Source organism: Myotis myotis, unplaced genomic scaffold, assembly GCF_014108235.1.
Source record: "Myotis myotis isolate mMyoMyo1 unplaced genomic scaffold, mMyoMyo1.p scaffold_m19_p_2, whole genome shotgun sequence".
Lineage (NCBI taxonomy): Eukaryota > Metazoa > Chordata > Mammalia > Chiroptera > Vespertilionidae > Myotis > Myotis myotis.
Genome location: NW_023416324.1, coordinates 173,948,392 through 173,961,892, shown reverse-complemented (window position 1 = coordinate 173,961,892; position 13,501 = coordinate 173,948,392). Strand labels below are relative to the sequence as shown.

General features: G+C 41.1%; 1 protein-coding gene across 17 annotated transcripts in view; it reads left to right on the top strand.

Moving 5' to 3' along the window:
- Positions 1–13,501, top strand: part of VPS8 (VPS8 subunit of CORVET complex) — a 267,100-nt gene that overhangs the window by 166,685 nt on the left and 86,914 nt on the right. For all 17 annotated transcript variants that reach the window (XM_036352529.1, XM_036352534.1, XM_036352531.1 and 14 more), the window contains one exon: positions 4,807–4,954. In XM_036352529.1, coding sequence (XP_036208422.1) covers positions 4,807–4,954 — 148 coding nt within the window. The remainder of the gene's footprint in view (positions 1–4,806; positions 4,955–13,501) is intronic.

The window sequence follows — 13,501 nt, the reverse complement described above, 5'->3', positions numbered from 1 at the left end:
TTGTGCAGCAGGGATGCTTGAAGGATAATACAAAAGGACACTAATGGTTTTTATGAGGCTATAAGCGTCATAAGAAATAAGGAAAATGTGCAAATATATTTATATTCACAGTATTTTCCTCAGTATGATTTTCTTGGTAATATCAACTTAGCCTTTGTTAACAATGTCCCAGAGGCCTCCGAAATATATGTTATAATTTTTTCATAGAAAAATACATATAAAATGTCGGATTATATTTTTAAATCTTTAGTCAAAGTAAAAATTGAGCATTGCTAAGAGAATGAGTGTCTTTGCCAAGGAGCAAAACATAGATTATGGAAATGGTTATACATTGGATTAAAGTTGAATCTGTTAGTGTTTCTATGTATAATTTTGAAGGTACATTTTAAGATACTGACACAGTGTTGAAATAGCATAGTTCAAAGTTTAAAAATTAGAACATTATATATGTTAATAAACTTTGACATATGAAAATACATTTCTACTTTATGAATGCCTATCAACTTGGCCAGGCCTACCACCAGAGACCGTATCTTTGGTTAATATTTTGCCAACAGCTCAAATTCAACCTTTTAAATTCAAATACATCATAATCTCATAATCTCCAGACTTGATACATAGATTGATAAATAGGTAGGTAGGTAGGTAGGTAGGTATATAAATAGATAGATATAGATAGATAGAAAATAACTTTCATGCATTTACTTAATTTCTTTATTCAGTAATTGTTTATCATGAGATTATTTGCTATGTATTGTGTGAGAATTTGAAATGACTAAAAATTATATTCACTTTAAAATCCAAACCTGTTTTTTTCCCTTTATTTTCTCTCTTAGCAAATGGCATTATCTGCCCATTTATTTTATTTAGCAATGTACCTAGTAAGTACAGTATACTGAGTACTATGACAGGCATAGGAGGTAAAGTGATGAATAAGATGGGGCCCTGCCTTCATATAACTTCCATTCTGATGGAGGAAGTTGACAAGTAAGCAGGCAGTTTTAGTATAAGTGTCTTTAAAAAAAAGATCCCAAGTGATAAATTTCTCACCTTCCCCACTCCACTCCACCTTCTCAGCCACACCACAGAGAACCAGTCAGTCACCCAAAATCTACCTTGTGGCTCTCTCTTCTATGTGAGTCCCCTCTTGTCTACCCACACTATCCTGGCTCAGGCACTCAGCATCTCTCTCCTGGTCTCGCTTGCTCGTCTCCTAACCATCCTTCCTAATTCTACTTCCATTTTCAAAAAGACAGATAATGACAATGTCTCCTTTCCCCTTCACACACTTCTTTCATTTCCCATTATCCAAGGTAAAGTCCAAACTCCTCATGGTGTACAGGCCCTTCTTGATCTGATTCAGGCATATCCAGCTTTATTTTCTCACCTGGCTTTTCCCTTCCCCCCTTTATTCTGCAGCAGCACTGAATTAATTGGTCATAGGATACACTACACATTGTCATTCCTCCCTTTGAATATATATTGCTTCCTCTTAGTCCACTTTGTTTCTTGGAGCAATTTATCTATATGTATTAAGAACTCAAAAATTACACATATGCATTGATCCAGTAATTTCATTTAAGGAAATTCTGTGAAAGAAAAAGTAGTTAATATTTAAATATCCACCTTAGCATTTATATAGTGAAAAAGCTATTTTAAAAAGTCAATGGGGGAGATGGCTAAATAAACACTAGGGTATATGAGCATAATTGAATACCAAATTGCAAACATGACTATGCAAATGTAAAAATAATGCCAAACTGAAAAAATACATAGCATGAAATAGTATGCACTGTTGGGGAGGAAGAAATTTTCCTCTATTCCTGTAGGTTCTTTCAACTGGCCTAATAATTAAAGCTACATGAGACAGATTAACAAGAGAAAATAACCAAATTTAATTTTACATATGTGTATGGGAGCCCCACAGACATGAGAATCAGAGATCCTACATGCATGAGAGGTTCAAGACAGAAAGGTGAAATGAGGTACACATGCCATTATGAGCTAAGGAATGAGGTAAGATGCCTGGGGTTTCAGATGAGAGGAGGGTAATTCACAGGATGACAAGAAGAGCAGATGTTCAGTAATTCGGTTTACCCTGCCATATAAATAGGTAGTCACTCTTACATGGGCAAGGGTCCACTTTAAATTCTTTAAGGGAAAGGTAAAAATTTCTCTTGAGCCTACAGAGTCTCTTTTGCCTTCAGCTCAAAATGATATACATGCCACCCGGCCAGTGTTGCTCAGTGGTTGAGCATTGACCCATGAACCAAGACAGCTGTTCTCAACCTGTGGGTCGCAAACAATGAAAATACATCCTGCATATCAGATGTTTACATTACGATTCATAGTAGTAGCAAAATTACAGTTATGAAGTAGCAACAAAAATAATTTTATGGTTGGGGGTCACCACAACGTGAGGAACTGTATTAAAGGGTCGCGACATTAGGAAGGTTGAGAACCACTGAACCAAGAGGTCCCCAGTTCAATTCCTGGTCAGGGCACATGCCCGCGTGGAGGGCTTGATCACCATTAGGCATGAAGGAGGCAGATGTTCCTCTCATGGATGTTGCTGTCTCTCTATCCCTCTCCCTTCTACTCTTTTTAAAATCAATTAAAACATTTGAAAAATACTCTTCATGCCAAAGTAGCATGTCTTGGGGAGGCCTGTACTTAACCCCATCAGCGCACATATATCTGTGTGTATGATCGAATGATAGAGGATATAGAGAGATGTAGCTAGCTTAATGCTCATATATATTCTTTGTCCCTGTTAAAGAACAGAAATTCAACTGAGTAAATTTAAAGATCTAATTGGCTTTATTTGAATCAAGAGCATCCCACCTAGTAAACAGAGAGATGATCCATGAAGTTGTATAAAATGGAAGGTTTTTATTGATACAAACTGGGTGGGACAAGAAAGTTATTAGCAAAAGAAAAGAAAGGATTGGTTCAGGCCAGGGCACCGTTCTTTACATGAGGACTTACTATTTTCTGAAAATGATGATAAACAGCACTTCTTTTTCTAATAAGAGTCTTCAGTTACAGGAGGAGGAATTATATTTAGATGCAGGAAATCTTTCCCAAATTAAGAGCTTTGTGACACTCAGTCCTGACCAAAAGTTGGGTGATTAACTCATTAAGTTTTGCTGCTTAGGGCTTTCTATACTTGCTAATGGGCTAACTCAGTATCTTCTCAAATTGGCTGTAAATCCCAAAGATGAAGTGTTCTTTTCTTCGTGTGTGTGTGTGTGTGTGTGTGTGTGTGTGTGTGTGTGTTTCACAACTGCCTTGAATGCAGGAGTTTGTTAAGTCACTGGCTATTCCCTGGGTAGACCACCATCTTAGTATTCTTTCCACATAACTTGAAAATTATCTGTTAAATGTCTGTGGCCAACTACACTATAAACTTTGAGAACGAAGACTGTTGCATTCATTGTTCCCCAGGCATTAGCGTTGCCTTGGCACATAGTAAGTACATGCGCAGTAAATGTACATTAAATTGTACTTAAATGACTGGGAAAGGTAAATTGGCCTGCCTTCAAATGGAGGAAACCAAATATAGAATAGAGGGGTGAAAATTACAAGGACTAGGGCAACAAAGCCAGATATGGCTCAGAATAAATCCTGTCTACATGAAGAAAATAGAAGATGCACTGACAAACCCAGGAAAATGAGAGTTTTTAGGTAGGATGAATGTTGTGTCTCAGTAGAACACTATTAGGTATAAGAGAAAAGGGAATGCTAACCAGTTTTTCTGGACATTAAAGTGAGCCAGTGTTTTTTTCAGATATTTACACCATATTGTAGGCGATGTTAATATTTTCTCTATATCATACTTCTGTTAATATGTCTTATAAATGCAAGACTATGGAGCAAATTAGGATTAGACATAAGCATCTGTTGATGAATCACAGTATTTAATTCTTTCCAGGCATTTATTGGCAAAACGCTTTACAAATACTGAAGGTGTGAATATGCATCAAACCAAGCAAATCACCCGAATGAACAGATTTTGATGCATTCATTTGGGAAATAATCTGTCTGCTGGGACACGATTAGGCAGCATCAACATCATCAGAACGTTAATAAGTAAATTGCATCATTGATGAGTTTACATCCATTTCTGACTGTTGCTTATCAGTCTTGCTCATAAATACAACTTGTTATATCCAGTTCTCAGAGCTCTTTCTATTAGTCATCTATTAGCTGCCTGCTTTGCCGTATACCCCACTGCTAACTTTAATGGCTGTCAAAATTAGTATAGTCTTGGGACATAACAAATGGGTGCTCAGTAAAGGTACACTGTTGTAGGCTTTGAGAATTAATTAGTGAGGAGATAAACTGGTACCTACCCTCACAGAGTTTATAGTCTTTTAGAGAAGACAAGTAATTAAAGAATTACAACAGGTGTGACTGGTACTATAAGGGAAGCATAGTAGAAATGTTGAGACTGGAAGATGGTTTATATATACATGTATATAGTTACGAATCAAATTGTTTAAACTGAATTGGTCATCTGTTTCTTTTAGAGCAACAGTATAACTTTTGTATGATTTACTTATTGGAGGCTCTACTGACTATTATTTCCTTAATTACTCAATGTAAACTGAGGAGTATTGTGATTTAGAGCGCTTCTGATATGATATACAGTTCACCCTAATAATCTGAGTAACAGTGAGATTTTTTAATTCATGATATTATCTGACCAAAAGTTAGTCTTGGTTTTAAGATAGCATTCTTTTTACCTGAAGCTTTAATTATAGATGTGATTAATGATGTTACTCTTGTTTTTTATGTTTTCAGGGAAGGTATTCATGTAAATCAGGAGTTGCTGCAGATATCCCCCTGTATTACAGAACAGTTCATTGAGCTGTTGTGTCAGTTCAGCCCAACCCAAGTCATAGAGACATTACAAGTCCTTGAGGGCTACCGCCTAGAAGAAACTATCCAGGTAAGACCAATAATGGAGAGAAAGCCAGAGTACACTTTTCCTAATCATTCACCATTTTACAGTTAAGCAAAGGGAGACTCACATATTAAATTACTTGCCTAAGTTTTTAGCTAGTAAGTGGTAGCATCTGAGATGGAACCCAGACAGTCTGATCCATAGTGCATGCTTTTCATTGCTATGGAATAAACTGCTTTCACATGTTTTCTAGTAAAGTCAGAAACAGCACATGTCCATCATTGTTATTAATCAAGCTTCACCGACATTCTAACCAACATGATAAACATGTAAAAGTGAATATAGTAAAAGTATTAAAAGGGAAAAACCAAGCTCTTGTTTCCAGGCACTGATGGTTACATAGTCCTCTTATGCAATAAGACTTACTAGGCTGAAAGCAGTTCAGTAGACTTAGCCCAGTCATTGCCTTGATTCATTTCCCTTATTTTCACCTGTTTCCAAATGAAAGTGAAAATGTATATACATATATACATATTCTAATATACTATAAGAGGTTGGCATGTTCCCTGTTTAAAATGTAACCTACCATTATGTTTCCTTTCTTTTATGTCAGTACTCGTGAAATAATAATCTATTTTTTGCATCCACCTCCTGAACTGTCCACACACTTAAATTTTTTAAAATTATGAAATATTTCAAAAATGTAGAAATGTACATGAAGAATATCAAATACATATGTACCCACCAAGCCAATTTATAAATGTTAACATTTTGCCACACTGGCTTCAGATATTTGTTGTTTTGTTTGAGAAATAAAGCATCTTTTATTTGTCATGTCCCCATCTCTCCCCTGAGGTCACCACCAGCCTGAAGGTGGGAAGTTTATCCAGGTTGTTTATTTTTCATATATACAGGGTGGTGCAAAAGTAGGTCTATAGTTGTTTGCTTGGAAACAAATACAATAATTAAAACATAATAATACAAGAATAAACTGTTTCACATACAACTGTAACCTGACTTTTGCCCAACCCTGTATGTATTTATCTATAAAGTAAAAGATGCAGTTTCATTATTTTTAAAATTTGTATTAATGGTATCATATAGTACATATCCTATTGCAAATTGCTTTTGTTATTAATTTTTTAATCTGTCAATTTTTATACATGTAGATATAGTTCACTCATTTTAATGGTCATGTAATAGCCTATTGAATGATTATGCCACAATTTATATATTTCCCTCCTAAGGGAATTAATTAGAGGATGTGAGTGTGAGGCAGTCCACGTTTCTGAAATTCAGTGACATGAATTTTAGCTATTACTTTGCCAAATAAATGTAATTTACAGATATCATTTAAAAGAGCATTCAGCTTAATATTAAAAACTCTGGCTACCAAGTCAGGTCTGTTTTCAACTTTTTGCCAGTGTTGTAAATAGTTTGCAATATCTGCCCATTTGGGGTTGCACGTCATGGTTATGAATAAATCGGGCTTGCCATACTTTGTTACAATCGCCATAGCATCCTGATATTGCTGCTGCATATTTCTGGGACTACCCTCAAAAGATGATGGAAGTATTATTATTTTACCAATCGGCACATTGTCATTTTCAGATCTAGATTTGAGATAATCCATCAAACCACTATATTTTTCAACTCGCAACTTAAATTGGTTTGCTTTGATGAAACTTATCCAATTGGCCTCCATTTTTGAATATGAATCCACGATAAACTGTTGAGTTAATTTTCCTGCATTTAAAATAGGATTGAACGTGCCCCGCACAAAGAGATGAAATCCATAATACTGCATTTGTGTGACTTGTGGCCTTACATTTTATCTAGTATTATTGTCGATTATACTGTTGTCTCTGAGTCTTAATGCAATATGTTCCCCAGCCTTGTTCACCATGTGGAGAAAGAATAGGATATGTCATTGCATCTAATGTAGGAAACAGGATATTGATTTGTTCCATTTTAGTGGCATTTGGATTATTGGGATCTGGTTTACAGTGAATGAGCAAGTCCCTTTCAAAAGAAGGTTCTCCATCTTCCTTTCTGAATATGACAGCAACCTCGGTTACACAGGGAGAATTATATCTACCTGGGTCACTGTTACGATCGTATTTAATTGCCATTGTTACTTCTGTGGGAGCAATACCTTTTGCTGCTGATTTAGATTGGGCTTCCTTTTCTACCTCATGTAGCATCTTGTACGATTTTGTTAATTCACTTATTTCATGCATGAGGTTGCTGATGTTGATCATGAGTCTTTCTGAACAGCCCTGGTTTTCTGGCATTGCTAATCTTTCACTTGTAGCTTCGGCTGTATCCAAAATATAGAGTTGAGCAAACTTCCGAGAAACATCATCCGAAGGATGTAAAGTTACAGTACGGTGATAAACTTGTCTGTGTATTCTAAAACAGTATGGCCCATATCCTGATGGTGATGCAATATTTGCACCCATGGAAGCAAAAGCAAAAGAACTATTTATGGAACGAATATTTTCCATGAAATTTTTACTGTCAGAATCTTCATTTGTCATTAATCTTTTTAAATAAGCCAGGTAATCTGGAAAATGTATATCATTTGGACAGACTTTTCCTTTGCTACAGCATTGAGTAAATTTCCCATCAGATGGTTTTTCATCAGAGAAATTTAGTGATAGGCGAAATTCACATCTATAGTCATTCCACCACAACTGTGTTCGAGAATTGCATCCTCATGTACTCCATTTTTGCTGAGAAGGCAGTTCCTACCAAAATTGGTAGTATTTGTTGATGACTGTTCTCTAGACATATTCTGTCGTTGCTACCGCCTTCTTTTAACCTCAAAGGCACGTTGGTCTTTAGACATTTTCTGTTGATGACGCCGGTATTTTTCGGCAACAGAGCAACGTTTTTCCAATAGCTGGTCTTCAGATACATTCTGTCGCAGGTGCCGCCTTCTTTCAAGATCAGACGCATGTTGCTCTTCAGACATTTTCTGTCGATAACGCCGGCATCTTTTGGCTGCAGAGCTACGTTGTATCAACAGTTGTTCTTTAAACATAGTCCCACCTCTCTACTGTCATGGTCTGAGGTGCAGGTGAATGAAAATGAAAGGGCGAGGACTACGCCCTCCACCTTGCCCCAGGATAAGGGCTACGCCCTCCACCTTGCCCCAGGGTAAGGGCTATGCCCTCCATCTTAACTTGGCCATGTGCTCAGCAAGCTTCTTCCTGGAAGATAGTCAAGGGAAGTGCACGCCATCACTATGACCACATCCTGTGTAATGAGACACCGACTCGCGCTTGGCCAATCGGCAGGGCCCACAGTCTTTTCTCCTCCCCTTACCCCAACCCCCTATAAAAGCTCTCTCCACACAGAGTTTTCTCTCTCTCGGCCACTGGAGCTTACCGTTGCATCGGTGAGTGTGGCAGGGGAGCCAAACCTAGGTTTGAAATGAATGACTCTTTGCTTTTGCATCGGACTCGCTGGCTCCCTGTGGGTTCTTGGGAATCATGAAATCTGGGCACAACATTTGGGGGCTCGTCCGGGATTCCCAAGACCATCGAGGGACCCCCGATCCGAAGAGTCTGACTGACCGCGGTATGTGTGTGTCCTTGTATGTTCTGTTCAGTGTGAGCTCGTTTCTGGAACCTGTAATTGCCTGAGGGGTCTAGGCGGACGCGCCGTGAACGACCTCAGGCAGGGGAGAGTTGGGAGACGTTCCGCTCCCCAGGAGGGATGGATATGCCCCTCACCCCAGGAGGGATGGATATGCCCCTCACGAGGGATGGATATGCCCCTCACGAGGGATGGATATGCCCCTCGCGGATTTGAGACGAGGCAGGTCGCTCCTGCCGGTTTGGCGTAAGGCCAACGTCTAGTTGCTTCCATGGAGTTGGAAGCCTGTATTTTCGGGCCCTGTTTAGTGTTCTGTGTTTGTACTGGACGGATGTTATGGGATGGACTCAGACTGCTCCTTTGGGTATTGTGATTGATCATTTCAAGGAGATTGGGGGAAGCTTTAGAGCTCCCTCAGGAGTTGGGAAGTTGTTAGGAATTGAATGGATTGTTTAAAGTCTGAATGAATGTCTGGTGAAAGTGTGGGAGTGTGGAGGGAGGGGGATTGCCCTCCCCCCTCCTTTGTGTGGCGGTCGGGCGGCCGCCTGAGTGAGGGTCTGTGGAAATAGGTCACCCCCTCCCCAAGTAAATGCGTCTGGGACTTCTGTGCACGTGTTAGGAGAAAAGCTGGCTTAAAACTAATGTGCGCACCGTCCGTTTTTGGATAGGGTTTTGGGCTAGTGTATTTAATTTGCTACCTAAGATTTTAAAAAGTTCTGCAATATAATGTTGGCCATCTATCTTTTAGGGGTTTTGGTTTGCTCTTCCCTTGTTTATTGTGAGAATGAGGAAATCATCCTTTCTGTCAGAGAACAGTTTAGACCGCCACAATGTTGAGCTGCCTGACTTGGCAGCCGCCATGTTGGCCGCATGGCATGCCGTGCCCCTGGGGGCTGCCATCTTGGAACAGCAGGCCCCTCCCTCTGACTTAGTCAATCACAAAAGGAATGTCTGCTCACTGAGGCAGGATGGGATTTCAGGGGTGGAGTTTTAAGGCGGAGTTTTACTAAGGAAATGCAGATGGGGCAGAAAGTGTGCCTGCCTCCCAGATTTATTTAATACTAAATTAGCAATCACGGTCTTAATATAATTTTAGTGGTATGATAGACCAATGTTTTGAGCAGTTGGCTTTATAAGGGCCGACAATAGAGCTTGTATTTCTTAAAGGGCTTGTAGATAGAGAATTGAAAAGCTTTTACAAATTCATAAATGCATCCAGGATTTCTGTGCACATGTAAAGGAAAAGGCCAGTTTAAAAACGAGTGCGCATAGTTTTGAGCTGAACTTGACCTTTTGCTGTGTACAGAATAAAAACCCAAGACTGTTTTGGCCTTAATAGTTATGGGTTTGCTTCTTGAATTCCCCAGCAGGAAAATTGTGACCATTTTGAAATTTAGCAGCTATGCCAGGATAGCAGTAACCCAATTTCTAAAGTAAAGTACAATTATTTCAGGTAGAAACTGTGGTTTAAAAGTTCTAGCTACCTGGAAAGCATGGCCTTGGTATGATGGGAGGAAAAAGAAATGTTAAATGGATGGTAGACCAGTGAACTGGGACTGGTCACTGATGGTGGATTATGAAAAGGGCTGGACGTGGCCTAACTTCTCCTTCCTTGGTACCCCTGAAACGTCTGAGGGTACTTCTGGCCTTGGTTTTCCAATGTGTTAAATCTGTCGATTTTGTTGTTTCGCCGAAATCCTCTTGAAGGACATTGAATGGTTCTTTCCTTCCTCTTTAACTTTTGGGGGATTGTGTGAATGGATTACTGATGTAGATTATCAAGAATCTCTAAGGTACTTGTCCTGTATCTGGAGGAATGGCTTCTAGATGGTATTCACCGTCTCTGGGACTTCCGGAGGGAAGTCAAAGCTCGGACTGGCTAAGGGTTCGAATCTGGCCTATCTTTTAAAAAGGTAGAAAAGAAGCATTCCTAAGCAGTTTTCTACTGCCTCTGTTTAGGGACTTGTTCTGTATCTCGACACAACTGAAACTGATTTGTTGGTATTTTGTGGTATAAATGTGGCATGTACCTCGAAGTTCTTAATGGGGAATGTATCTAGTTATCGTGCCTATTTAGTCTTGATTTCCTTGTTCAATATGAGTACCGTTTCTATCTGGATGAGACATAGGTCAAGAATCCTGTCCTGGGATGTGGGAAAGGGAGGCCTCCACATCTGTTCCTGTCAGGCCCCCATCAGGGGACTTGGGTGGTGTTCCTGTTATCTGCTCAAGATCCCAAGACTGTAAAGGTACTTGTTCACTGAAAGGGTGTATGTTTGTATGTCTACTTGGGTATAATTATTTGTTCATGTAAGTGTGGAAGTCTGTGGGAAAAAAAGGCACACGCTTGCCCCAAGAGCGCTTGCTCTCTGTCAGAGGTGGATTAGGCCCACCTAACTAGTAAACATCTCTGTCTGTTTGTTTGCTGGGAACTTTGATTTGCTATGTGATATTCAGTGCTGGGTTGGGATTTTGGAATTCTGGGGTAGATTTAAAAGGTATTTGTGGCTTTTCTAGTCTGATTGGGACATTTAAGGGTGGGGCTCACAGTTCCTCAGGGCAGAGATTCCATGGGCCCTTCCCCCTGCCTGTGCTGAATTAAATAATACAGGCCAGTGTCATTTAGCTTGCTGGTTAAAGGAAAACAATGGGCCTTAGAATCTGTAAAGGTGGGCAGGAATGAAGCTGGTCAAATGTACTGCAAGGGTTTGGTACCTGTTGCTGCTAGCAAAGGAGGGGCTGATACCCACTTCTAACGCACTCCCTTGAAAGAGGCCTGGTTGCTGCTCTGCCACAAAGGGAACTGATAGAAAGGCCAAAAAAAAAAGCAGAGCGCTGTAGCTGATAAACAGGGTTACCTAGAAGCCATCAGGACTTTGACTCGGAGACTGGCGAGGACTGGGTGGCTTTTCTTTAACAATCTCTGTCCTTGAGAGGGCTCCAGAGGGTGCACGAGGACATTTGGCCGCGCCTCCGCGACCAGCCCAACCCCAACTCCTCATCAGCACAGACCAGGAGATTGGGTCCACGTCAGAAGGCACCACCAGGAGATCCTAGAGCCACGTTGGAAGGGTCCCTACACTGTGGTGCTGACGACCCCCACCGCTCTCAAGGTAGACGGCGTCGCGACCTGGGTCCATCCGGAAAGACTTCATCACCAAATGGAGCATCGATCGAGATCAACGCAACCCGCTCAAGCTCAAGCTACGGCGTGCTCGACCTGCCTGATGCCGGTAACATGACTTGGGATCACTCCTGTCACCAGGAGCCCCCACAATACTGTGTAATAATGCCTGCATCTTCATGGACATGGATCCAAAGAGACAAGGACAATTTATAGGATCACATGTTTAGTAGAAGATTTGGCTGCCTGAAGCGGCCATGATGCCAATATTATGTTTCATTGTATTGATATGTTATATTAACCTTTGATTCTTTTGCAGGTTTGAATGTATGTTGGCTGTCCTGGAAGGGAGCTGTGTGGGGTGACCCCCAAAAGTAAAGGGTGCCTAGCTGCCAAGAGGGCAGGTGCCCAGCTGGGCAGGGAAGGGTGCCCATCAGGTTTTGGTCTCTGTTGAGAGACAGCTAACAGTTGGCAGCCTGTAATACTGTCTTGCAGACCTGAGTCACCATGCCCATGTCACGGTTAGTAAAGCTGGAAAAAGCCTGTTTAGAATAGAAGGTCTGAGGCATAGTTATACATAGAAAGAAGGTTTTATACCAACAGTTACTGTTTTGTTTTAAATCCATGAAAAGGAATTAGCAAGGAAAGTCAGAAAATCTTAGAGCAGATCAGTATGTTTTTCTCCTTATGTAATTCCTCCGAAATCTGGCAATGCTAAATAAGTCATGGCAAACATCAGGCTTTGCATAGATACAATAAGACTGATTCCTAATAGTGGTTTTATTAACGGAAAACTTTGACTGGAGTATCATGTTTTAAAGAGCCCTGTCTGAACTCTAAAGACTTGAAGCCACTAAGAATGCCACGAAGAAAGCCTGGTATCCTGCTTGGGAGCCCTGAAGATGGCTGGCGCTGGAGCGTCAGGCCCATGCCCTACCATCACTGGCGGTTGGTAAGAGTAGAAGGGGAGCAGTAAAGATGCCTCTGCATCCCTGCGGAACCCCCACACACTCTGGGCCGCAACAAGTAGGAGGGCTACTGAGATGGGCCTTAAAGCCTGGAGCGTGGGCTCAGGTGGAGTTGCTACAGGTGAGGGATTCACCTAACTCAGCAGATACTGCAGGCAGGCCTGATGGCAGCTGGATGGCTTGGCTTCCTGGCCCTACGGGGCACATTAAGGTTCAACCATGAAATTCCAGCAAAGGTAGTCAGTTACCATTCTTGTTGTGTTTATGCAAACATCAGGAATCTTGATTTGGCTTTTTGATAGTCATGGAGGAATTTTAAGAAGAAAAATCCTGTTTCAATAGAAGTTGTTCTTTCCCTTCCACCGGGCCATTTGTTAAGCTTATAGGGATAGTTCAGTTGATAGTTCTGTGTGCCCAGTATGGGCCTCTAGCAACGGTGGAATAGAAATGCAGTCCGTCTCATGATTGAGCCGGAAGTTCCAAGACAAGGGGGGAATAAAAGGGCGAGGACTACGCCCTCCACCTTGCCCCAGGATAAGGGCTACGCCCTCCACCTTGCCCCAGGGTAAGGGCTATGCCCTCCATCTTAACTTGGCCATGTGCTCAGCAAGCTTCTTCCTGGAAGATAGTCAAGGGAAGTGCACGCCATCACTATGACCACATCCTGTGTAATGAGACACCGACTCGCGCCTGGCCAATCGGCAGGGCCCACAGTCTTTTCTCCTCCCCTTACCCCAACCCCCTATAAAAGCTCTCTCCACACAGAGTTTTCTCTCTCTAGGCCACTGGAGCTTACCGTTGCATCGGTGAGTGTGGCAGGGGAGCCAAACCTAGGTTTGAAATGAATGACTCTTTGCTTTTGCATCGGACTCGCTGGCTCCCTGTGGGTTCTTGGGA